This window comes from Sinohyriopsis cumingii, chromosome 2, assembly GCF_028554795.1.
Source record: "Sinohyriopsis cumingii isolate HCF-2022 chromosome 2, ASM2855479v2, whole genome shotgun sequence".
Classification (NCBI taxonomy): domain Eukaryota; kingdom Metazoa; phylum Mollusca; class Bivalvia; order Unionida; family Unionidae; genus Sinohyriopsis; species Sinohyriopsis cumingii.
In genome coordinates this window covers 94166067-94193161 of record NC_142962.1, presented here as the reverse complement: position 1 = coordinate 94193161, position 27095 = coordinate 94166067, and the positions used below count along the sequence as shown (strand labels likewise).

The 27095-nt window shown below is 34.9% G+C and overlaps 1 protein-coding gene across 4 annotated transcripts in view; it reads right to left on the bottom strand.

The window, feature by feature from the left end:
• Positions 1 to 26686, bottom strand: part of LOC149805402 (tRNA (adenine(58)-N(1))-methyltransferase non-catalytic subunit TRM6-like) — a 47749-nt gene extending 21063 nt beyond the window's left edge. Inside the window, exons 1-4 of one of the 4 annotated variants that reach the window (XM_089949938.1) lie at positions 26536 to 26686; positions 16009 to 16148; positions 10617 to 10729; positions 1974 to 2065 (exon numbers count right to left, since the gene is read on the bottom strand). In XM_089949938.1, the coding sequence (XP_089806064.1) occupies positions 1974 to 2065; positions 10617 to 10729; positions 16009 to 16148; positions 26536 to 26630 (440 nt within the window). In that variant the 5' untranslated portion in view covers positions 26631 to 26686. Of the gene's footprint in view, positions 1 to 1973; positions 2066 to 10616; positions 10773 to 16008; positions 16149 to 23637; positions 24087 to 26535 lie in introns of those variants that run through there. The other 3 variants (XM_089949944.1, XM_089949946.1, XM_089949941.1) reach the window with 3 other exon arrangements.
• Positions 26687 to 27095: the final 409 nt, after the last annotated feature.

Genomic DNA, 27095 nt, shown 5'->3' with positions numbered 1-27095 from the left:
CTTTAATGATCACTGACATCCATCCCCAGTCTATGTGGGTTCAAGTTTTGGCTTGGCCACTGTGGGTATGTGAGAAAGCTTGCCAGTAGTGTCATGCAAGTCAGTGGTTCTTTGCAGGATCTCATCAGGTTCTTCCTCCACCAGTTATACTGGCTACCATATATAGTGTATCATGTACTGAAAAATGGCATTAAATCTACATAACACCAGCAACAGTTTTCTGTCAAGTTTGTTCAAATTTTGCTTAGTGGTTTTGTGGAATCACAGCACATTAACATTCTAGATGCATCATATGTTGGATGATCTTAGCAGTCTTAGAGACATCACTGAATGGTTTTACTAGAAGTGGCAACCATTCTTGATGACGATTTCTATAGTGGGACTGCTTTCTATCAAAATTGGTCAAATTTTATTCATTGGTTTTAGAAGCCATATTTCAAGGTGGATCAGTATCATTGGTATACATTTTAAAGTATGTATTAGCTTTTAATGGCATGTCACCAGAATAAGGATTATATGGCCCCAAATAAACGTAAAATTTTAAAAACATAATAAACTTGCAAGGTCTTCATGGCAAATTGCTTTCTGTCAAATCTGATAAAATTCTGTTAAAGTTTTTAAAATTTCTATTTTAGTAATGGTGACATTATTTCATAACAGACTGGCTCAATTTTACTATTGAAAAGCCCTTCAGATCTGTCTTATTTGATTAAATTCTAATAAGCTGTTTTTGAGAAGTCATCAAAAAACATTTGTTAATACTTTAATTAATGGAGACAATATTTCATGTTGGATTATTTGTATAAACTGAAGACCTTCATGCCACACTGCTCTGCCAAATTTGGTCAGTGGTTTTATTGTTGTTGTTATATGGTTTTATGCCATTTTCAGCACAAGATAGACTATAAATGGCGGCCAGTATAAATGGTGGAAGAGGAACAATGGAAAACCCCGGAAAGAACCAACCACCCACGAGAAGATACCTGGAAGCTTTCTCACATACCCACATTGGCTGAACCCCAGACTTGAACCAACACAGATAGAAGTGATATGGCAGTTATCCATAATGGTGAATGCTTTACACCACTCAGCCACCCCTTTTAGTGGTTTTAAAAAAGAAGCTTAAAATAGTTGATAGATGTATGACAGATGAAGACCATACCATCAGTATAGTTGGTGTTATGGCCAGGTGAGCTAAAATTTACTCAACCACATTGGAAATCAATGAACTTTCACATATGTAAGTCTGATGAATTTTGAAACACTCATTCTGCTTTTATTTTAAGGATGACTTGTCATAGGGTACATTTTCACACACTCTTCTAAGTAATGACACTTTTTTTTGGTATAGACCAATAACCAAATGTCCTGCAAGAAAATGCACAGCAACCAACACATTTTTATTATTATTTTGGATTGTTTAAACCCTTACCATATATACACAATGTGCAAATCAGATCCAACTTCAAACTGAAAAAAACTTATAACTGAAAAAACTAAAACTGCATCTGGGTCTACACAGTTTGTTAGGATTTAATCAGTAATCATCTGCCAGTACATAAAGCAATTTCATGTCAGGGTCTATATTGTTTGCAGCTGGACCCAATTTGTACATGTTTATAAGCAATATGTACAAATATTCATTTGTCAATATAAATTTGTCAAAATTTAAAACAGAATATGTAGAAGATTATTTTATTTGTTTTGTTTTTTTAATCAAACAATAATCTATCTGAAAAAGATTATCTGTGGAAACCAGACTTTGTTCTTTATAAAAGTGAAAAATATTAAGCCAGTTCAAGCCACAACTTATTGCAGAAGAAAAAAAAAATCACCCAAATATGATTGTAAAATCTTAAATTGATCAAGAAAATGTGTGAAAAATACAAAAATGAAAAATGAGATTTATTTTAACAAAAAATTTCGACTTCTATAGATTTATTGCATAATAAAACTAGTCAGAATGAACTAACTTTTGTTTTTTCTTCTTGATGTATTTTTCTTTAGAATACTCTGTCTTTTTCTGGAAAGTGAGACTGTTCTCAATCAGATGTTCAACCAGCTCCTGAAATTGAAGAATAAAAACATTTTTACAGTGTGACCCCGCTATAACGCGCTCCGTTATAACGTGAATTCGGATATAACGTGGTTGAGGCGTGGCTCCCAAAATTTCATATACATGTATTTTCTTGTCCACAAAAAATTCTTAAAAAGTACGAAAAAAACGTAAAATGTTGCTTATTATTTTGGGGAAGAGATCACATATGAATAAAAAATGCAAGACGATCGTGGCTTGGCTCCTGAAATTTTATGTATTTTTCTCGTACACGAAAAAGTATTTTTTCTTTCTTCTTAAAAGTAAGAAGAAGAAAAAAACGCATAAAAAGTTTATTCTGGGATTGCATAGGTCTTCGCCAATGTCACAAACTTGGATTGTTTTTCCTTATTGGCTGCAAAACATACCATGTGGCTTTTTTTATTTGTTGGCAACATTTTTGGCTGTTTAAACTTTTATCAGGGTTCCTGCAGATTTAACAAAAACAAATTCCATGACTTTTCCAGGGCCATTTCACAAAACTCAAGGACCACACTATCTTGCATTGTGAAGTAAATTAATATAAATAATGACATCTATCAATGAAAAATAACAAATAAGTTAACGACAAATATTTTTAATATGTCCATTTTAAATTTACCTGGGCTTGCACACCTTGACTTTATGTAGTAATTCATGTCATAATCCAATGTTCAATGTATTTTGTATTCAAAAGAAAAAAATAAACAAATCCTATGTAGTCTTTGTATGTGTTCCTATTTACAATACTAACAAAACACATCGCTTTCCAGTTGCTTTCTTGTATTTAGTGAGAAGCAAACTTTTTCTGCTCTATCTCCTTTTCAAGGTCCTTCAGAATCTCTTGTTTCACTTTTGCAGTCTTTCTGAGAGAACTGGACGCAGTTAGCAGGCTTAGGCTATTGTCCTTTTCGGCTTTTTCAGCATTTTCATCTGCCAATTTGAGCAACTGCTGGATGTCATCCATTAATCGTATTCTTTTATTTAACATGTCACCCAGCTCAAGATCTGCTTTTCATTTTCTGCTCCTCTCACACTCCTCCATCTTTTTCTTCTCCTCATCCAAGTATAGTCTGTATGTGTGTCTAGCATTTGAAGCATAACTTAACATTTCTTTACTAATATTTACATTTTCAATGCCTCCTACGCTCCGAATACTATCAATAATGATTCTTCTTGAAATGAGAGACAGCTGCTTTTGATTATCTCTTATGGCTTCTTTGTTAATGGAGAATCCTCGTTCAACATCTGCCTGGCCATGAGACAGAGTTAGAAGGTGTTTTGCAACTGGCCTCAAGACAGCATATTCCTTTTTGTCTGCCATCAAAGAATGAAAAAACGAATCTAAGCGGTCTTTCTGTCTGGAGAACTGAGCAAATTTCACAAAGTCTTCCGATTTCAAACAATTTTCCAAAACAACTTTGTAGTTTTTAACCCGGGCATCACATTGGTTTGGATCTATTCTTCCAATGTTGACTAGAATTTTAACCACTGATTGGAATGACTGAATGCTGGTCTTTATATCCTTCATCATTTTCTCTGGGTTTAAGCATGTCATATTTCTTACAAGGGCAAAAGTCACTGGTGACTTTGTCGGCAATTTTGTGACAACAGCTTGGAGGAATTTCCTGCAGTCAAGATGGAAAGCCAAAATGTCCCTATCTGTCAATTTCCCTGATTTTTTTAAGTCAGCAATCACAGTCTTTGTCACAAAGCCAATTTCAATACTTGCAGAGTCTTTAAGGTGTTTGCAATTTGTTAAATCAAATTTAATGAGCTTTGATGCCTCTGTGATACAGTCCAGATGATCTTGAGCTACAAATCGCTCCATAAGACCCCTGATCATTTTGAAAATGTCTTCTGCAAGGAAAGGCAGCAATGGAGCGTCTCCTTGAAATTCCTGTAAAAATGGCTCCATCTCTCTAGCCACTGAAAGGAAAAACTGTGCTTGAGGAACGAAGAGACGAGACTTAACCACTTCCTTGAGACTCTCAAATGATTTTAATTTTGGATGCTTTTCAAGTGAATCAATATATGTTGCTGGATATGGAAGGAGGGACAGGACTTTCTCTACAACTGTGATATTCTCAAGCCACCTGTGCTTACAGAATTTTGGTGGCAGCTCCTTGATACCAGATGCCTTTTGATAGTCCTCCATTCTGGCTGGAGAATCTTTAAAGAAGTAATAGAGATTGCTAAGTGTCTCCTCCAGATTCCACTCTGTGGCAGCACAACCATCTCTGAGCGCATTATGAATTATATGTAGGCTGCAAGATCCTGTTGGCAACGACGACTTTCCAGGGTATGAATGATTAATCTCTGCATTCAACATGTCAAACGTTTTCCAGTTAACATTAGGTCCATCTATTGAAATTTGTAGGAGGTTCCTGGTTCCAAGATCTTGGATGATTGGACACAACTTGCCAAACAGATCTTCTGCCGTGGCGTGTCCCAAAAACTCTGATGTCAAAAATCTTGTTTGCACTCTTTCTGCAGCCTGTTCCCAAAACCTGACATGAATGTCACATTGCTTTTGATGCAATTGTTTGTTCAAACTTTCATTGAACTGCAAAGCATATCCATCACACTTGCGTATGCTCTCTTTTAAGGTTGATGCAAAGTATGGAACTAGGCCATGAATAGCAATATAACATGTTTTGTCCTCACTGCAAGTGAATTTGTGTGCAATTGCACTGTCCGGAAACATCAGTGAAAAGACTCGTGAAATTTCCTCATTGGAATGAAAGGAGCTGTGGGTATTCACTGTCCTTAGGGTCCAAAATATTTCTGCCTTTAATACATCATTTGATGATGTATATGAAGTTAATGTTGGGGCAGGCTTTGGCATAACTTCAGGTGATGGTGAGGCTGAATTTGAAATAAAACCAGAGATTGTGTTGTTCTGAGCAGATTTAATTATTTTACAATTCTGCACATGCTTCTTGCTGGTGGAATGACTTTTGAGGGCAGCTTCTCCCATATTTGCAATATTTATAATTTTGCTAGAAGCTCTGCATTTAGCAGCCCTTTTGTCTGAAGCATTCTTCTCCACCCATTTTTCATAGTTTGGGTTGGTCAGCCAACTGTTATTGAATGTGCACATACCATACCATACCTAAAGCAATATAAAATGAAAGATTTTAAGACTTCAATATCATCATGAGATGTTGTGTATTGTATTATGTGTTCAGAATTTTCTAACAGCCCAGTGTTCATTAAGTAATTCATTTTCATCACCTATTGCCTGGCCAGACTTACAATCTAAGATTTATTCATTATCATATTACATAGAGTTTTGGAGATTTAAAATTAAAATCCAATTTCAGACAATGACAATTCTTTTCTTTAACTTTAAAAAAAAACTTCATTAAATATACTAATAACAGCAACACTAAAAAAGTCGTCAAAGTTTACCAGATACAGAAAAATGATTGATTAAAGTTAAACTATATTGGCACTAAACATGTTTCATCCTAACCTAACAACCCTCTTGAAAAATGGAAGTCAAAATTCCCACACTGTAATATTACAGGAATTTACTGAAGCCTTCCTACAGATTTTTGAATTCTGAATTCGAACAGTTTTCTTGCTCTAATACACGATTTATTATAGTATTTGATATTTATTTTTATTGAGGATTTTGCAAAATCGGGAGATTCAATTGGGAGACCTAGACGGGTCTAATATTAAAATGATTCTCTGAATTTTTTTCAGATGGGTTCTCAGGTTATCTAAAAATGGCTTCTGAAAAAAAACTACAATTTTCAATATTCTGAAACTAGAACTAAAGTAACAGCCCAAAACAAGAATATCAAATCGACAATAATGATTATAATCATGACGTACCCTCCAACGTAATAAATGACTGACTATGCTGCATGAGATGTTACGACAGACCCGAAAAACAAGTGAGGAATATAAACGAAATCAAATTAGTACCTACCTTGTACGTTATATCGAAGAAATAACAGACTTTTTAGGAAGAAATTAACTTCATTTTGACAGGTCGTCAAGTGGTAATTACTCAAAGCGGCATGGCTGACCATTTGAATTTTCCAATCGAACTACACCGGAAACCACGTGATATCTACTGTTAGGGGAACTTACTCTTGTTATATGAAATGAAACCATTTATCTATCGTATCTTTTTTATCGTGTTTTATTTAACTGGTGCTCTGTGCTCTAAGAAATTTGAAGTAATCAATTTCTTTAACTCCCTTGTCAGAAATTCCATGACTTTTCCAAAACTTTGCAAGGTTTTGACAAATTCCATTACTTTTCAAGGCCCTTGAAATTTATTTTTTAAATTCCAAAACTTTTCCAGGATTCCATGACCCGCGGGAACCCTGTTTTATATACAACCATTGGTTTGGTGTGCAGAAATTCAGAGGCCCCACGAAAGGAAGCCGCAAACTGGATATAAAATGCACTGGAACTTATCTATTGTTACACAAACAAATTCTTTGTCCATACTGACAAACCATCTAAACAGTGCATTGTTATATCATAATCCACTTATCCTGACATCTAGCATGAGTTCTGTATGTTGTGAAATATCTGCTTTTTTGTTGTTGACATTTCTGGTAACAGAGATCAACCAGACGAGGCATTGTCTCGTAATCTTATCTTTCATCGGATTTTCGGTCGCTCACTAGTAACTAATATATTTACAAAGACTGACATTTGTATGTGGATGGTAAGTTGTTGTTGTTGTAGGGTTTAACGCCATTTTTCAGCACACGATAGGCTATACATGGCGGCCAGTATTAATGGTGGAGGAAGAACCTGGGAAAACCCCGGAAATAACCACCGACCCACGAGAAGCTACTGGCAAGCTTTCTCACATACCCACATTAGCCGAATCCGAGACTCGAACCCACGCAGACAGAGGTGAGATGGCAGTGATCCGTAACAGAGAGCGCTTTAGACCACTCAGCCACTCGGGGCCCCCCGGGTGGTAAGTAAAATTCCTCTTCGTTTCACTCAGAATTAAATCCTTCAGAACACTCAAGTTTTCTGTAATAATCACTGTCATCAGAACACTGCGTCTCTATCGTCCATCGACCCTTTGTTTTATTTTCAGACACATGCGAGGAAGGCAGCATCATGCTGCTACTACAAATGTAAAAAAATTGTTACAAAAATCTTACTTATTGGTTTCTTCAGTAGGCATGGAAGGACAGTAATAAATGACGGCCAATTACTTTTTAAAAATGTACCCAGATAAAATAGTTTGCTAAAATTTCAAAGGAGACAGATTACCTTTGAAGCACCGACTGTTATGAAAATGTACTCAGCAAATGGAAAAAATACCAGTCTCAATCATGCAATACAACTGTTTGATGTAGCCGCCACAATAAGAAATGGGCATTTGTTTGGTTCTCCAAAGCTGTCCTTTAGCGGCGACTTCAAAAGCTCATGCACCCTTCATCAAAGAAAGCCGACTACAATCTTTCAATAACAGCAAAGAACTTTTCTTCAAAGGAAGTCAGTACCAAACGTAAATAAAAGTGATGGAATCTGATGGATATTTACATTTTCCAACGTGACTGAAACACGTTAACCATGCTGTCAAAGTTTACTTTTTGTAGGGGAAAAGTTTATGCCAATGACGGCTTAAAACGCAAACTAACTTTTACCAACTTGGAACATACTTTAAAGTAAATGTGCTTCGCCATTCGTTACGTGATTGTGCTATGTTTTTCCACTGAATTCAGACCAATATGACCTGTTACAAAATTAATGAATATTTCAAAGCTGTGTGTGCATATTTTCGACGGAATCACTTGTATTGTTGATTCAATGTATATGATGAGGTTCGCAGGTGAGTACACGGTGTTGATACTCTATTCATGCTATACATTAGATATTTATATATAAACAGGATTCATGTATGTGTACCAATTCATGGTTCTTTAAACAAAGTTAACTATTTTATTATGTCTTCTCTGTTTTCACTACAGGTGTATTTCTCATTTAATATACATCAATTCAAGATGGTAACTGTGCCAAAGAAGCACGTAGTTTACCACCCGCATTTATTACCCCCCCCCCATTTTTTTTTGTCGGGGGGGGGGGGGGGGGGGGGTAAATTTTCTTCAGCTAACTGACTTGGTTGCATATAAAACGGTTCGGATTATAATGCAGTCAGGTTTTATAGCTCCCAACTACCGTGTTATAGTGGGGTCACACTGTATTCATATTTATACAGTATTTTCGATTGCAAAGCAGTAGCCTGATCTGTTGAGTACTGTCAGTACTCTGATCCATCGTTTATTTCTGGTACTAAGAACTATATCTGTGCCTATGTGACAAAGTATCGGGTCTTTTTTTTTCTCTCAAGTAAGTGAACACTGTAAAATCATACCACTTTTGTGTTAATAATGTGCAAATTTATACACTCAACGTAACTAAGGCATACAATTTTCATATTTTACTCATGTATAATACAGATGAAATCATCCATGTGTGTACTACAACCACTCAGAGGACTAACCAGAAGTGGATTCCATAAACAGATGATCATTATATATTGGGTAATTATATACAGATTTAAGAATAAATTAAACTTTAGTGCTAGACTGATACCATATTTAAAATAATACCTATGCTGTGTTTTTAAGAAGTTAGTATATATGTAACTCTCTTGAGATTTAAGCTAATCATAACAAGCACAAATCGATGATATTATAAACAATGTTCCCAACACAGTTATGTACATTCCATAAGAGTTAGCTCCCTTATCTATGTTGGGCATTCTGCTGTGGAGATGTACCATTTCTCAACATGATGATACTGAATTAACCACATGTATGATTTAGTTTTAAGACTGATTAAACTAATTAAGCTAAGGTTCAACTATGCAGTTTTTTGGAATACCACTGAAAATCAGCAAAACACTAGCTAACATTCATTTCGTTCACCTACTTGGTCTGACATGAAGTTTTCAGCGCTATTTGGACAACAATGTGCAGACTGATGTGGACAGTTAATGAAAATGTATGCTGTGAAAATACACTTAAAACAGAATACTACATCCAGCTCTGAGCAAAGAAGAGCAACAGGTCAAACACTATTTTGTATTAATTATCAAAGTAGTCCCACCACAAAAAAAAAAAAATGGTTGCAAAAAGCCATCCCAGATATATGAAGGTTAACACATAAAGTTTTTGAAAAGAGAATGCTCATGTGCAAAGTAATACTCTAGCACAAGCGACAACCTAAAAGCACAACTAAAGCTCTTCTGCATGTTTGTTTTCTTTATCATTATGCTGAAATAAACAATGTACTCAGGGATAAATGAACAGTGTTTATTTTACTGAATGACCATTTTGTTGAATCATACTGTATAACCACAGGCTATTCCACTGTTGCTGTAACTTATTTCCCATGGACAAAACTGCTCAACTATGTGATCATTTTGGCATCCAAGGATGCAGAAAAAAAATAATCAAACTCTTAATTATTACTCTTTTAATTTACAGCATCCACACTAAAATATCCACTGCTATGCAAATGAAGACAATCAAGAACCAAATAAGATTTAAAATGGTCCCCCTCTTTAATTTCCACCACTGACCAATGGCCACCTGTGTTATACAGCCAGAATGTCATGCCATGAACAAGTATGTGTTCGCAAGAACACTTCAATGATGACCACTCCTTTAACACTGCCAGAATATTAATGCAAAAACTCGAACTAATTGTTTGTTCAGAGAGAAATCCTGTTAATATTTGCTAATTCTGAAACTCATCACATTCGTTGACAGTTGTTCAAACTTTACTCCACACAATGAGGCAAGTAATCCTATTATCCTTATGGCTGTGTGTTCCTTTGATGCTAGGTTTCCTCATGTTTTTATAACACCTGGCTTTTATAACCCCCAACATTTATCAAAATGACAAAAGCTGACCAGTGAGAAGCACAGTATTGTTCAGCTGTCAGCAAGACAACCAGTTGCCAGATAGCAAAATGATATGTTAACCATTGATTTCTCTCTCATAGATTTCTAAATATACTTGAATGGGAACCAGACTAAAAACAAAAGGATAGAAATAAGTCCATCAAATGACTAGCTCACTTCCTTTCTAACCAAAAAAAAACCCTCAAGCAATAAGTACAAAATGTCATCAGACATTCAAGACAAATAAACATTGTCAATATACATTCAACAGCTGTCTTTGGAAAAACCGAATCAACAGACTGGGATAGTTAAAGACAGATGTTTGTTCCCAGAATGTACAACTGATGATCATTCATAATTGATTTAAATACACCTGATACAAGAATTATCACATTAAATCCGTAACTTGATAAGATTCCCATGATTGTTTAGTGAAAATATTAAATAATTCAAAATCAGTTTTGCCCTTCATACTTTATATGCTAATATTACCCACATCTGTATGATCCCTATCTAGAAAGGTCACCCCTATTATAGGGATAATTTTCTGCTGCCTTATAAGAAGGGGATCAATGTGATTTTAAAAGTGTTGACAACCTGAATAATTTTAACATACATATTACACAGACTCTACATACATTTCCTGATACTCCATCTTTCTTGAGCCTTTCTATTTCTTCCTTTGATAATTTCTGATTGCTGTCCAGGTCATACAGGTCTCTGTTATCTTTAAGCTGGGATCCTTCAGTGTCTGAAATGCAATATGTTATCTTTAAGCTGGGATCCTTCAGTATCTGAAATGCAATATGTTATCATTAAGCTGGGATCCTTCAGTATCTGAAATGCAATATGTACATATGAGGTGGCAGCATGCAAATTTAAGCAAAGAATTAAGATTGTTTTTTAAAAACTATTTGGTACTTAGGTAGGATGAAAATCATACAAAATCTAACATTATATCGATATGTGAACACTCAATTCAGAAATGTTTTCCAATGTTATACTGCAACAATCTGAAGATGTAACTTTTCAATAATTATTACACTCTTCCTTTACAAACAAAATACAGCTACATGACTCCTCATTTTAGCAAGCCTGGGTAACTCCTGAATTTGTTTATAGGGTGGAGACAGGTGTTAATCCCATTTTTCTTCTCAAAATGCAGGCTTCTCTTTGCTTAATATGAAAACTTTGCATCTGAAATTGGTTCAAGCCTCATTACCAATGGACTGTTCTTCATAACCTCAGTACCAATGGACTGTTCTTCATAACCTCAGTACAAATGGACTGTTCTTCATAACCTCAGTACAAATGGACTGTTCTTCATAACCTCAGTACAAATGGACTGTTCTTCATAACCTCAGTACAAATGGACTGTTCTTCATAACCTCAGTACCAATGGACTGTTCTTCATAACCTCAGTACAAATGGACTGTTCTTCATAACCTCAGTACCAATGGGCTGTTCTTCATAACCTCAGTACAAATGGGCTGTTCTTCATAACCTCAGTACAAATGGGCTGTTCTTCAATGCATTAGTTTTATCGTCTTTCAGCAGATTAAAAGCGTAACGATTTTAATACTTGCAATTTCTGAGAAAATATGGTAAGCACCCAAATGATCCATAATACAACCTCCTAATATTCTCATTATTACTCGATTAATTTAACTTGCGATCAGTTCAGTTATGACTCAATTGTGTAACTGTTTTGGACGTCAAGTTGTGGAGGCAAATTCCTGTGTTTTTCCAGACTTTTGATAATATTTGCAAAATTCAAGAATTTTCATGGTCACAAAAAAATTATCATTTCTCCAGACTTTTTCCTGATTTCTCGGTAGCGTGGGAACCCTGTAGACATCACTATAAACTGCCACACTGCAGACATTGTAGCGATATGACTGAAAAATTGTTAAAGTTACATTGAAAATCCAAATCACACACACTCCACCATCATCCTCATCAATTTTCTTACAGTTTATTGTTTTAACTGTCTATGGTCCTATATCCTCATACAAATGATGTGACAAGCCAGTGAACTTGTAGGTGAAAGCAGATAATACAGTAAAGTCTGAAAACAAGTCTGTGTTCTTCCTGCAGACTGCGAAGTGTTATGTATATTTGATTTAATTTATATCTGATTTAATTGTTTGTAAGTTTTATAACCTTTTTATTTTTTAATTTCATTATATGTCAAAATAATGTAGTTTCGTTTACTAGGAACTCTATACTTTTCCAGAAAACAGTTTGACCTTGACAGTTCATTTTGTAAACACTTAAATGTGACATAGTACCCGACCTTAATTCAGAGTTAGTAACAGTCATGTGAACAAGTTTTTTTAATTTATTTTTATTGTGGGAATAATAAGGCTGAGATCGAGGCTGTGTTTCGTTCCAATTTTTCTATAATTGCTGAAAAATGTCAAGAGGCTTTTGACAAGTCAAAAGCCAGACTTAAAAGCACACCAGTTCTTACAGCTCCAAATTTCAGCCAATCATTTAAACTGTCTGTTGATGCAAGTAATGTTGGGGTTGAAGCAGTTTTGATTCAAGAAGATGAAAATGGTATTGATCATCCAGTGTGTTATTTTTATAAGAAATTAAATAAGCATCAAAGAAATTTTTCAACAATCGATAAGGAATGTTTGGCTTTGATTTGGCATTACAACATTTTGAAGTTTACCCTAGTTCAGTTCCTTCAATTATTGTGTTTAGTGACCACAACCCCCTTACTTTCATTGGCAAGATGAAAAATAAAAAATCAAAGAGTACTAAGTTAGAGTTTGTTGTTACAGGAATATAATCCTGACATCAGGCACATCAAGGGAAAAGATAATTTAATAGCAGATGTACTTTCCCATGTGTAGAAATGTAATATTTCATGTACACTGTATAATTCATTAAGAGTTCTTCTTATGTTTTTCTTTAATCCATAGCTGCCAACCTTCCAGGCTCACAATTAGTGAAAATTGGGATAAAAAGTCGTGAATTTAGACACGAATTAGTGAAAAATACCATGACAATAACTCCATCCACTCTGAACACTCCATCCACTAAGACCGTCAATACTACACTATATCAAGTTCGCAACATAAAACTAAAATACTACATATATGCAGAAATATTAATTTATCAAGACATGATACTGTGGCAGACTTGAACTTCCTCAACTACTTCATTTACCATAAATTTGTTTTCTAAACAGTTCAGACTTATTGCCTGCTGGTTGATCTTGCTAAAATTGCTGACAAATTTTCTGCAGCTAAGGAGGCCCTAAAGTCTGTCTTAATTTTCCTCACTAGAGAAAATACTCTTTCGCTGTCACTGTTGCTGTGAGGAATGCACAGGAGCTGCAGCACTTTTGGTTCTTCCACAGGAAAATTTGGAAGCGATTTTCGAGTCCGGGAACATTTGTCAGAACAAATGTTTAATGGCAGAATGCACGGCCAATTTTTGATATATTCCAAATTAAACTTCACTATCTGAGTAATACATTTCTTTTTCCTTGGTGGTGAAGACATTTTCATGATCTTACATGTGATACTGAATGGTAACTCAAATCAGTGTTTGTGACGTATGCGCGGAGCAAAATTTTGGATAGGCCCCAGTTTCTCTCAAAAGCATTTGTAAAACTACTCTTATACATACAGATTAAAATAGGCTAAAATGCTTGCTACTGGGCCAATATCGCGACCAGCAGTACCAGACCATTTCGGCAACTGCGAATATCACAACTAGCGCTTAACGAGAAATCGGTCATTTTACTAAAGATTTAAAATAACTGAGGATTGGAGAATTCGTGAATTTTTGGCCTGCAGCGCAAATCCGTGAATCGCTGAAAAAGTCGTGAAATTCACACCAAATTCGTGAGGGTTGGCAGCTATGTTAATCTCATGTATAATTAATCTATGGTAAAAATAAAGCTTTATTATATAAATCTTTCTTTTTCTTTATAGTGGGAAGTGTTATGTATATTTGATTTAATTTATATCTGATTTAATCAATACTTTTCCAGAAAATAGTCTGACCTTGACTGTTCATTTTGTAAACACTTAAACTGACCTAGTTCCCGACCTTAATTCAAAATTAGTAACAGTCACGTGAACAAGTTTTTTTTAAATATTTATTTTTATTATGGGAATAATAAGGCTGAGATCAAGGCTATGTTGGATATGTGACCCTCGACATGTAAATAGTTTTATTGAAGTAAACAACTTTTTTTTATTCTTAGAGTAAAATGATTGGTTTTCATCAGGGCCATGTTTTGAGTATGTGATGTAAACATGATCATGTGACCCTCATACGGGCACCAATTATGTGCCTCAAAATTACTGTATAACCATTGTTTTAGAGAAATAATCTCAGTCCAGGTTTAAAACACTTGATGTCTTCTGTTGTGTCAGTTTGGAGTTATTTTAATGTCTATTTGAGTTATTTGGATTCAAAAGGATTAATCCTTTTTTTTCCTGGAAATATATGTGTGCTCATACAGAATTCTTGGACAAAGAAATTTCATTAATTCAAAACACCAGATTATTTCTTGTGTTTCTACAAGGAACTGAAGATAACAACATGGATACAGCATACATCATCGCCTTCCATCTTGGATTCTTTCTTGGGACTCAAACTTGAATTTATCAGAACATTTCATTATTAGGACTTCTAAAATTTTATTTGTGGATTATTCGGATTTGATTCTTAAAACTGTAAATTCTTATTTTTTCATTTTTAGAGCATTTTTCCAGGGAAATAAATTATTTGTTAAATTTTTCAAAGCTTGTTGTTTTCACTCTTTCTGGTGTAACTGTTTATTCGAGTCTAAACACATGACATAAGACAAGGCATGAATCAGGTTCTTCTGCAGTCTTGCACTTAGAACCTGAAAATGTAAAATTTCTATAAAAAACACAAATTTGTTATTCACTTAAAACTTTAAGTGTGTCTGCAAATGATACAACAAAATATCTGATTTTAATATCATTTATGACGATTAACATGCATGTTCTTATTTCTCCTAAGGGGCCCAGAGTGGTCGAGTGGTCTAAAGCACTCTCCGTTATGGATCACTGCCATCTCACCTCTGTCTGCACCAGTTCGAGTCTCGGATTCAGCCAATGTGGGTATGTGAGAAAGCTTGCCAGTAGCTTCTCGTGGGTCAGTGGTTCTTTCCGGGGTTTTCCTGGGTTCTTCCTCCACCATTAATACTGGCCACCATGTATAGCCTATCGTGTGCTGAAAAATGGCATTAAACTCCACAACAACAACAACTTATTTCTCCAACAAATTCTTTTCACTAATTTTCCAAAAAATGGAATACAACAAAATCCAAACTTTCAAAACACCTCATAAGGATTAAAAGTATGATAGATTAAAGTGTGCTGAGTGATGCTTGTCAAAGTAAGATGTCAAAAACACATGAAATAAGTCCTTAGATCAATAAGGCACCAACAATCAATCAAGTAATGTAATAAAACCCTTATTTATTAAGATTTGGCCTTTGCCACCTCTCCTTATCCCTTTACAATCACATGAATTCTGTCTGATAACCCACACACTATAAAAATGACTCACTCTGAAGAAAAAGAAGTTCCCCAGATAAAAACATGCACAGCATGTACTCAGCTGTTTGAATTCTCATGCATCCAAAATGAAAAAAAAATATTTTTAAGCAGATTGTGGTGTCCCAGGCAACCCTTGAGACCACTTCCACCAGTAGTTATGCAAAATGGGCAGGATAAATACTATATGTAAATGCCTGCATGTATCTATTCTTAATATATTTGTTGGTAGTAAGTAAAGCCCAGTGTTTATTGAAAAGATTACTTATAATTACTTATTAAATATGCTGAACTCATCTAATCTTTCCAAACATTTAAACATTATGCTATTGTTTGTCACTTATTCCATCATATCTGACTCGACAGATTTAAGTAATCAGCTTACCCAACATGGTATGACTGTCTCCTCATACAACAACAAATTCTTCTACTGCTCCCTGATGAAACTAATATTTTACTCCAAACAAACATGTACCTTTTCCTGCTGATTCAATCTCCTTATTACTTCCACTGGCAACCTTAACCAACGTTCCTTTAACCACATCAAATCTGGTGCCAAATGGATGACCAATAGCTCCATCCAGTGAAAGCTTTGTGTTGTCCATAAAAATATCCCTGAAAAAGAAAGAAATTGTTTTTAAAATTCAGTGAAAATTAAATACAAAACAACCGAAAATACAGTTTCCTTTTTTAGCTTTTACAATACCTGACCCCTATCACCCACCACTTCAGGGGTTGCCTCCAGATACCAAAACTAACACAGACAGTTCAGTTGTAAGGAAAACCCACCAAGATGAACCAATGATCAGATGTACACAAGGACCTCCTAACATGACAAGTAACAATGAACAAAAATGGTGAAATTCAAACACTTCCTGCCATAAAATATTGGCTAACTAATGACCAAGTTAATTACATTAATTCTCATTTGAACGAATCCACAACCAGTGCAGAACTTTCAGTCATCATGCACATAACCTCCATTGTTCTAATATTCCAAGTGATTGGCAAGTGTGCAAAAAATGTTTCCTTGTTCCAAAATCATATTACAAAATTCACATCTTTTGCAAGCATAAATTTTTTTTTTCTGATAGGAAAAATGAATTTAAAAAAAATTTTTTATGGCAAAGATCATAATGTAAAACAGAATATATGATGTTTCTTCACTATACAGGCCCCCATTATACTGCTGCCTTTATTATACTGTAATGCTTTTATGGTAATGGATATAATACCACTGTACAAATTTTAATGTATCATTACCAATTCATATATTTCACTTTTTTAAACTTTTTGATGATGAGGACCAAGATTATCTGTAATTTCACATTATTAAAGACTTTTTTTTTTTAGCCTTGTTAGAACCTCCCTCTGTATATGACTCAAACACTTATAAAGCAGATCACTGCCATGATCAGCATTACAAAAGTGATGCACTGTCACATAAATACCATATATATTTCCATGTCACTTATAAAGCAGGTCACTGCCATGATCAGCATTGCAAAAGTGAAGCACTGTCATATAAATACCATATATACTTCCATGTCACTTATAAAGCAGATCACTCCCATGATCAGCATTGCAAAAGTGAAGCACTGTCGCATAAATACCATATATACTTCCATAAAGCACTTATAAAGCAGGTCACTCCCATGATCAGCATTACAAAAGTGATGCACTGTCGCATAAATACCATATACACTTCCATGTCACTTATAAAGCAGATCACTCCCATGATCAGCATTACAAAAGTGATGCACTGTCGCATAAATACCATATATACTTCCATGTCACTTATAAAGCAGGTCACTGCCATGATCAGTATTACAAAAGTGATGCACTGTCGCATAAATACCATATATACTTCCATGTCACTTATAAAGCAGGTCACTCCCATGATCAGCATTGCAAAAGTGATGCACTGTCACATAAATACCATATATACTTCTATGTAAATTAAATCCAACTGCACAGACCCACATCTGCTGTCACATAATATGCCAACAGATCTGGATCAATGCAATTTGTTCCAACTAACCAGTAATAAACATGGGATAGAAGATCAGGGGCTATGTTGCTTGCAGATGGATGCAACTTGTACCGGAGTGTTTTCGGTAATCTATGATAGTTTTATTTCAAGAATAAGCTGCAATCACTAATTTGCCAAATTAAACAAAATGTTATGATTTACAGGAGCTGGCCATTTTAATATTAGCATGCATGTACCCATTTGTGAAATGCATGATAGATCGTCATACTTGCTTAGGCATTGTACACCTAACCAAACAAAACAGGCACATATTCAAAATGGAAATGTTCACAGTTACTTCACCATACATACTCACCAGAATGTGTCATCACTTCAGACTAATCAAGAATAAGTGCACAGTTGTCTGTTCTTCATGTCAGCTATGAAAACATTGCAACCAGGACAAAATAATCATAGCAACATTTATGCAAAATTGGTCAAGACCAGTTTTGCCATTTATCTGTATCCTGCAAGACAGGTGTTTTGACCTGACAGCAGAATAGACAAACAAGTTGGTTAACTGCCTCCGAAGGTACAGTAGACATTATATACTGAACCAAAACTTTAAAAGAGGTGTTTGAGTCAAATGTCTTCCAACTCTATGGCAATGTAGCAAGGTATTACCCTATCTCTATCTTCATAAAACAATATTCCATTGCAAAAATCTTGTATGCTTGACCTAGACAATGTTAAGTAATTTAAGAAATACAAAAAGTAAAAAAACACCTTGGCTGAGTGCTGAAACATCCGACTTGATTTCAAGCATGAACAAAACAAAAAAAACTGGATGACGGAAACCTCTGGTCAAGAGGAGTCAGTGTACCCCACTTTCACAAATCTTCTCAATATGAATACTAAGTCCAAAATACAATACTGTCCCACTGTAAAATAAAGTCAACTTAATGGCTAGTACCTCATGCTAATCCCACAACAGGTAGCTCATTTCAATATGAAGATTAAAAATGAGAATTGCATTGTAATTTGCAAACTTCAGTTACTCCCATAGCTCACCATGGCAGTTATCCATGCTTTACATTTACATCTAATATATACTCGCTTATAAGTCAGGTCAAACTGCACAGACCTGGGTACACACAGTTAGTAGTAATCAGCAGAACAAAAAAGAAAAATCACAGACTCCCTGATCTGCCAGTGCATTATGTGACAGCTGAATAGGGTCTATGCTGTTTGCTGTTGGAACGGAAGCAAGTAATGTGGTATTTACCATATACATGTCCAACCCTGAAGCCACATTCATTCACACACCACGAACCTGGGGTTGCAAACCAAAACTTATTACATTCACCCCTAGACAATAATTCAGAAGTTGTAATCCAAAGCCCATTACATTCATCCCCAGACCATTACTCAGGGGCTGTATCCCAAAGCATATTACATTCACCCTAGACCATAATCAGACATGATTTTGGTCTTCCATAAAAAAAGCTTAATTTTTTTTAAAGGAGGTTTGAGGGTTCTCCCCCAACAGGGTCTCGAGAGGCATTGCCCCTGATCCAGGGGTCCAATATTACATTTTACACTCATAAAAAACTGCTCATGGTGCAACTCATTATCATAAAATAAACCAAAATAATCATCTGATAATTAATAAACTTACCAAAAATGTTCAACTTGACTTCAATAATTTCACAATATTTATTGTCATATGAATTTATTCTAGAATAAAACTGACAATCAAATTGAAATAAATATATATTAAATCATATATAATTAAATCAAATATTTATAACAAGAAAAATCTGATTCAAGTAAGAAGAAAAGTGGAATTCTGCTTTAAAATGGAGGAAAATCATATCTGCATAATGCAGGGGCTGTAACCCACAGCCTATTACATTTATCTCCAGCCATAATTCAAGGGCTATAACCAAAAGTCTATTACATTCATCTCCAGACCATAATCCATGGGCTATAACCCAAAGCCTACTACATTCATCTCCTGACCATAATTTAGGGACTGTAACCCAAAGCCTTTACATTCATCCCCAGATCATACTTCTGGGGCTGTTAGTGTTACCCAAAACCTTTTACAATGTGTCCTCCTCCTATTACTGCATGTTTAAAGTTTGTTCCCTCTGAAATTTCTAATATGTAATGGTGATTGCAATTTTGTATCTGACCATTGATCCCTCAGTAATTTCCCTTTATTTTGAAAACTGACGGTCAATGACTCCTGACTCCAAAACAGGGAGATCCAAGGAAATACATGGAAAGTGTTAGAATTAAATATGTCCTCCCTAACACAGTATGTACATGATCTGGGGTTGCCTTGTATCAGGTAAACAGACAACTGCAGATCAGCAATTCTATTAAAGAAAGAGTTCATCTTTCAAACTCTGCATCCCAAGAACAAACAGCACTTATATGTCCAACATCATCCTCTTTCTTTCATAACCAAATGAATTTCTCTACCCTATCTGACCATCAGTCCTTTCTTTGAACATCAGTTACCTTATAAGCCATGCTCCAAAGTCACATCCACGACTTCTCTCACATCTCAAGCAATTTAGCAGCTGGATATTTTCCCAAAAATATTTGCCAAAAAAATCATGATCACTTTGGATACTCAATAGCTAAACGAAAGTAATCCTTATCTAAATAATTGGGAATATATACCTCTGTACTGTGAACTTAACTACATACTGATGATTGGCAGATTAATAGCACTCGATCCAGTTAGGCATAATCTAGTAAGTTCAATTTTTACAATAGAAACAGAACTCACTGGACATTATTAAATCAAAGGAAAATGTACAAGTCACTCAACAACAACAAAAATAAAACAAAGACCTAAATATAATGGTAAAAACAAAGACTTCAATAAAGATAGCTGTACATCTTTTATCTGAGGCATAGAAAGCTACATCACTTCCAAACAGTCCTTGATAATCTCCTGCCATGGACACACACAACATGTTTCAACTTCTGCACATGTACTGACTGGGGACAATCAACCAATCATTGCTTGAAAAGAAGTCAATGTGCAGAGAAGGCTTTTCTTGTAGTATATGCTGCATCCTGAGGACCCAATGGAGTCAAAACATATGCATCCAGGAATCTGGCTGCTGCATCCCAAGCCCTAAGGTCAAGGATAATCACTGTCCATAAAAGATGCCTGGGGAGGGGCATAAAAACTACACCCCTCTTTGCAGATACTATATAGTCAAACTGCAAACAATAAAGATCCTGATCTGTTGTAGCATAATGTGCCTGCAGATAAGTGTCTCCTTTATTTGTTCTACTGATTACTCCCAACAAACCACACTGACCCAGACGTGCCGGCACATGGCAGTTGGACATTACTTATAAGCAAATGCACATGGTAGTTATCATGTGGACACTCTAGCCTGTAATTTATATGACTTATTCTAATGTTAGTAATTTTGTGTTTCCAAAAATATTAACAAGAGTGATGATACAATTGTCAAGATCAACTGTGCCAGAAGACATGTTATTCCTTGGCATCACTTTTCCGAAAAATGACTTCTAAAATTGTGTAAAAGACTAAAGACAATGTGTATTCAATTCTAATCAGTAAACTTTAAAAACAGACATGTGCAACCTTAAGCCCATTGTCCTGGCTAGAGCCCATGACCTGGCTTTATCACTTATTTACATGATAGGCTGTGTGGTTTTAAAAATACCTTATCCCAGGGTTGTGAAGTTGCACATGCATGCTCTACAATAGTGCATTCTGGTCATGGTGCAATATTATTTTTTATATTAGAATGAATCTCCAAAAGTTGTAAGAAATCGAAAGCATCAATTACAAAATATTGTACAAGTGTTTACCTTTATTCTACATATGACAATCAGTTTGCTCCATGAACAATAATGCCAGCAATGGATCATGACTCAAAAACAAAGGACTATTGAGATTTCAGTTTTGACTTTTGAGATTCTGGTGTCATGAATCAAATGAATTTTCAGTTCTGAAATCTATTGAGAACCCTGTGTACATGTCAAAATTGACAATGAATTCAACATTTTAAATTTATCATAGCAATCATTTTATGATAAAAGATAAATTTATTAAACTTGTTGCCTAAATAACTGCATTGACAAGCTGCTTAATCAACAGTAACCTAGGTTTCAAGTGACAACAAGTGCAATAATGAATATTCAACTCAAAATGGACTTGTATTATGCCAATGTTTCAAACTTAGGACAAATAAAAATGTATGTGTGGTTCTAGTTACCTGACCAGCTCTCTTTTATCCAAATGTCCATACATGTAATAGAACTTCATTTCTTTACATTCTCAATAGACATTATATAAAGAGCACATGTCTGTAGGAACTTTTCCAATTTTGTTTTATTTGTAAAATTCTATGCACTAATATAATTTGAAACCGTCTCAGTTTAGGATACTTAGTTATTTTAAAAGGCAAGAAAAGTATTCCTCCCAGTCACTCTCATCTATAAACTCATATTCTTGATTCCATTTCAATACTAATGTTGGCCTAGGAGTATTAACTTTTAGCTTTTGAAGTATACTTTTACAGCCCTTTTTTCCTTAATTTAAAAAAAACAAAACTGAATGGCCCTGAGCATACCTTGAAGCTCTAGGATGTTGACAGGCATTTCAAACTTATTACAAAAGTCATATATATTAATCATTGAACCATTTTCATTAACTAAATTTTTTTACATATAAAATAAATTCCCATTTTCTCCCAGTACATGTACATAATGCCAGAATTTTTCCAAATTGATTAGCAAATAAAGGATACCCAATTTTCTTGAACTAAAGGTACCAAAATAGCCAGCCTCATGGTACCGTACATGCGGCAACTATTTTCCCCTCACTGTATATCTGACCTTATTCCCTTACTGTCAACTCGTAAAGCATTTAGTATTGTTAATTATAAAACACAAATTCTGAATTAGCTTTTTGCGGACACATTTACTGCGTGGTATGTATTTTGATTCCTTTTTTAGTTTAACGATGGTAATTAACATTGGTCAGATGTTCACTTGTATAAGTTTCTTTCATGGGAAGGGCACTACATCATATGGAGTTAAAGCATTCGTAGCAATGATTCTTGGGATTGAAATTAATTGTGGATGATTTTTTTGTTGTGGTTTATTTTTTTGTTGTGGTTTATTATTATTTTTTTGTATTATTGTGGAGGTAAAAAAAATCATTCATTTACAAGAATAATGTTTAAACTTATTCTATTTAGTGAAGAAGTGAATTCTTTATAGCAAAGTAATTATTTCATCACAACAATAATTCACAGGTGATACTGCAGAACATGTAGGACTTTTCCTGTTTAGAAGAAATGAAAATCAAAGACAAAATGTGATAATCGAGAGTTCTCTGCAAAAATCGGAAGATATGAAATCGGGAGGTAGGTGTGGAGTGACCCCAAAAAGCAGGTTTTTCTTCCTCCCAGCGTGAAAGTTAACAGGCATGGTGTAAGGTCGCTTGCATCAAAGCAATCTACAACTCAGCTTTTATGGTTTTAGCATAATTTTCGAAGCATTATTTCTGAAACTTTATTATTGTATTTTGGAGATATCATTAAAGTTTAGCACAATGGTGCCCATGATTCGACTCCAAGGGATGTACTTAATTCAGCGTGTAATCAAACCTACAATGTACATGCGGTGGCACCATTATGTAAATATGTTCAGTAGCCTAATTGTGAGCGTTGAATCAAACCGTATTGTTTGTTTGTTGTGTTGTCATAGTGGGATTACATTTTAATAAGTTAGGTATTTACAATTTCAAAGCAAAGCAAAAACGTAATTACCGGTGCATTGATATAAACTGTCAAATGCAATAATGCATAAACAATCAATGATCGAGTCGAAAGAGAGGTAGCATTACAGCAACTCACGATTGCTAAATTCTTTCATCATTCGATCAAATTAAACACCAATCTAAATTAGGCAGAAGCAGTAAGAAAACAGAAAATTAAATAAAGTACTTTTCAAACAAGTTTATATCATTTCTTTTTAATAATCATGCATGCCAACCTCAAGAAAAGTATACATGTAATTTTTTTAAAATATAAGTTTGCCTAAATAAATGCATTTAGAACTTACCTCATGCATCTTGACATGTCTCGGAGTTGTAGGTCGGCTTATACGCAGGTCATGCACTTTTTAGTGTTTATACCTGCTCAGTTTAGGGGTCTGCTTATATACGAACAGGTTTAAATGTGAGTATTTAGTTTTACTTCCTATCAAAACATGTTTAGTTTTTCCAATATTTATAATGAGCTCTGAAAATTTAGAATACTGGTATATAAGTTCTAGAGCTGACCTTAGAGACTTCCCTGAGACATCCTGAGGGAGAGTAGTCCAAGTTTCCTCTTACCCTTGCAACCCTATTTTTGGTATTTGGACATTTATGTTGGGGTGTAGGGTCTAAGTCCACTGCCTGTCGAAAAGTTGTAATTTGCCTATACCATTTAGTGTCGGCATAGGGTAGCCGCTTACTAGCCAGCCTAGCAAACTTTAATCGAGATATACCTGCATGAAAGTGATAGAAATATGCTTTATTTTCTCAGAAATTGCAACAATATTATTTGCTGCATCTTTACTCCACTGACAGACTAGCCAAAACTAGTGTTGATGAAATTTGACCTGCAACTGGTCATTTGTATTCTGAGTCACATGACTACACAAATCTTGCAACCTACATGTGAATGATAACAAAGGTCAAGAATTCAAGAGATATCAAAAATAAACCATTTCTACTGCTGCTGTAAGAAGACATATCAAACATCTCAATGAAAGTCACGTAATATTTTTAGAAAAATGAAAGAACATAAACTTATAACAATATTTATTCTGAAAACAACAACCAGAAATCTGTAAATGTTGCAGCAACTTGGACAAAACCAGATTCACCCAGTGGAGAGCACAGGTCAATGCAATAGTCACATGATATTAACAAAATACATTGATGACATGTGCTTAGTACTGGATGAATCTGGTTTTCTCCATCTTACTGCAATACCAACAGGTTTCTGATCATTATTCTCAGAATAAATATGTTGAAAATTAAGTGTGCATTATATTTATGTACAAACATTACGTGACTTTTAATTAATATTTTCGAATTCTATGTTCTACAACTTTGAAATGGTTTATTATTGATATCATGTGACTATTGGACATCTGATGTCACTGTTATTCAGGTTGCAATCGTTGTGTAGTCATGTGACTTGGAATGCAAACAGCCATATGAGAAATCTTAGGTAATTCTGTTACAGATGCTTCCCCATATGGTCACTTAGCAGCTGATATTCTGCCCATTTAACCTGGACAATAGGCACTCTGGCAGTTCTATACGCAACCACCAAAATTGACCATTCTGAACAAAGCACACTGAAACAAAATCAAATTATAAACTATTAGTACAGGAGCTATGATGTCGTAGCCTCAACTTGATTTTGTTGTGGTTGAGGCTACAAACTGATCCCATATCATGTAATGGAGCAAAAAATATCATCACTAAAGTCAGAAACACAAACAGTGTAGAAATCAACTACATAAGTATAATCATGTTGTGAATGAAGTTTGGCTTATTTTGAATTTATTAAGTCCTTACACAACAAAATAAATTGGCATGGTTACTCTAGCCTTATACTGTCCGCAATGACAGATAACGCGAGACTCTCGCCGTGACCGCTTTTCTACATAAGGCTTGCCAGACCATATTTTAGATATTCTATGCTATATTATTATCAATCAAGTGTGAATAATCGCTTCTTGGTGAATTTCAAAGTTGCCGATAAACCGTATTTACTTTTAATTTCTGACCCAAACGGCGCCAAATTTTTACTACGATTTGTTTACATTTCCAAATAAGGCGTCAATGTCCTTATATGGCACACAAACAAACGAGGCTGAGAATGGAAGTAATCATTATTTGAAATAATATGGCGGACGATCTAAACGAACATATCGGCTAGAAAAGGTAAACGAGATTTTACAACTATTTCTACAATGATTTTCGATACTTCCGGTAATAAATGAGAGGACTACTTAATTTATTGGATTATATGCAAGGAATATGTTTAAAGTGTTATTATTAGGCTAAAAGAGCGCCGGGTGTGAATCACACCCGGCTTGCTCCATTAACACGTATATGCTCATGTTAGTACCCTGTCCATGAGGTACGAGTAAGGGTACTAATATTAGTACTATTAGTACAGATACTAACAGAAAGCCTAATTTGCGTTATATTTACCTATGTTTTGTAGTCCTACAATGTAAGGCACAGCACATTTTATTTTTGTTTTATTGATATGTCTTACTACCCAAATATTGGGCTTGTATAGCATGTTCTAATGTCTGGTTGACATTGGAATGAGAAGTCAAAGTTTCAGGAATATCTTACACACTTGGCAGCAAAAATCAACACTCTTCCACAAATCGATATGTAATTAATATTCTTACTGAGCTGTTTTTATCCTGGTGGAATCAAAATCTGAACAGGTCCACTTCTATTGTGAGAATTTAAGAAAAGACATCAGGGTAAGTAAAGTCGGACTAAAACATTATGATTTAGTAGAAAAGCGTCGTTATTTTAGTTGCCAGTTGTGCGAGATATTCCTGAAATTTTGACTTTCGTTATGATGTTAGTCGACATCAAAACACGCTACACAGCGCCGTTAGTTAGTCGGTAAGACCCTGACGCCCAAAACATAAATATCAGCGTTGAGGTCTTACATGTAGGATTACTATGTTTTGTAGCAGTATCTTGAGATTCGATGGATTTATTTCAACTTCCAAACACAATATAAACTCAGTGGTAAATCTGCCAGCGTATCATCTATCTATTTAGCATCATTTTTTTCCCCGGTTAATCGCATTGTTTTTTTCAACGTTAACGCTTAACTTAAGCTCGTACCAGTTACATCTCTGAATTAGGCTGGATTTCTGCAGAGTATTGATGCAACATGTTTCTCAGACGGTTTCAAATATAATTACCTTCCTTTTTTGACACGAAATATTTTAATATTTTCCCCCTTCTTTATCAAAACTTGAGAGTCATCTTTAATAGTATTTAAACAGGTGGACTCCATCGTTAAAGTAACTTCTACAGGTTATGAGTGAAGAATACAGCACATGTATACATACACTCTTCACGATAAGAACAAATTTATTCCGATGAAAGGTAATAGCTAGTCTGCTACATAATCTTTATTCTAGTTTTCCTTACTTCAAGTATTACAGAAAAGTTGGTGTACCAAACAAAGCACTAGTGTACGTATGTGTGAAACGGAAACAGGCTGATTCGTACAAGCCCTTATCAGCACAAATTATCGGTTGATTCGGTCCAGATTAGATTCGGCGCAAATATTGGGCTGATTCGGTCCATACGAACATTATTAAGTTTTGTCTGGGATTTAAATGTGACATTTATATTTGTATAAAGCATAATTATTTGACAGGTACGTTGAGCAGTTCAAATATGCATTTATAGAACCAAATCCCCGATTGTACGCGTGACAACGGGGTTGTTATATTGAATGAAATGAAATAACGTG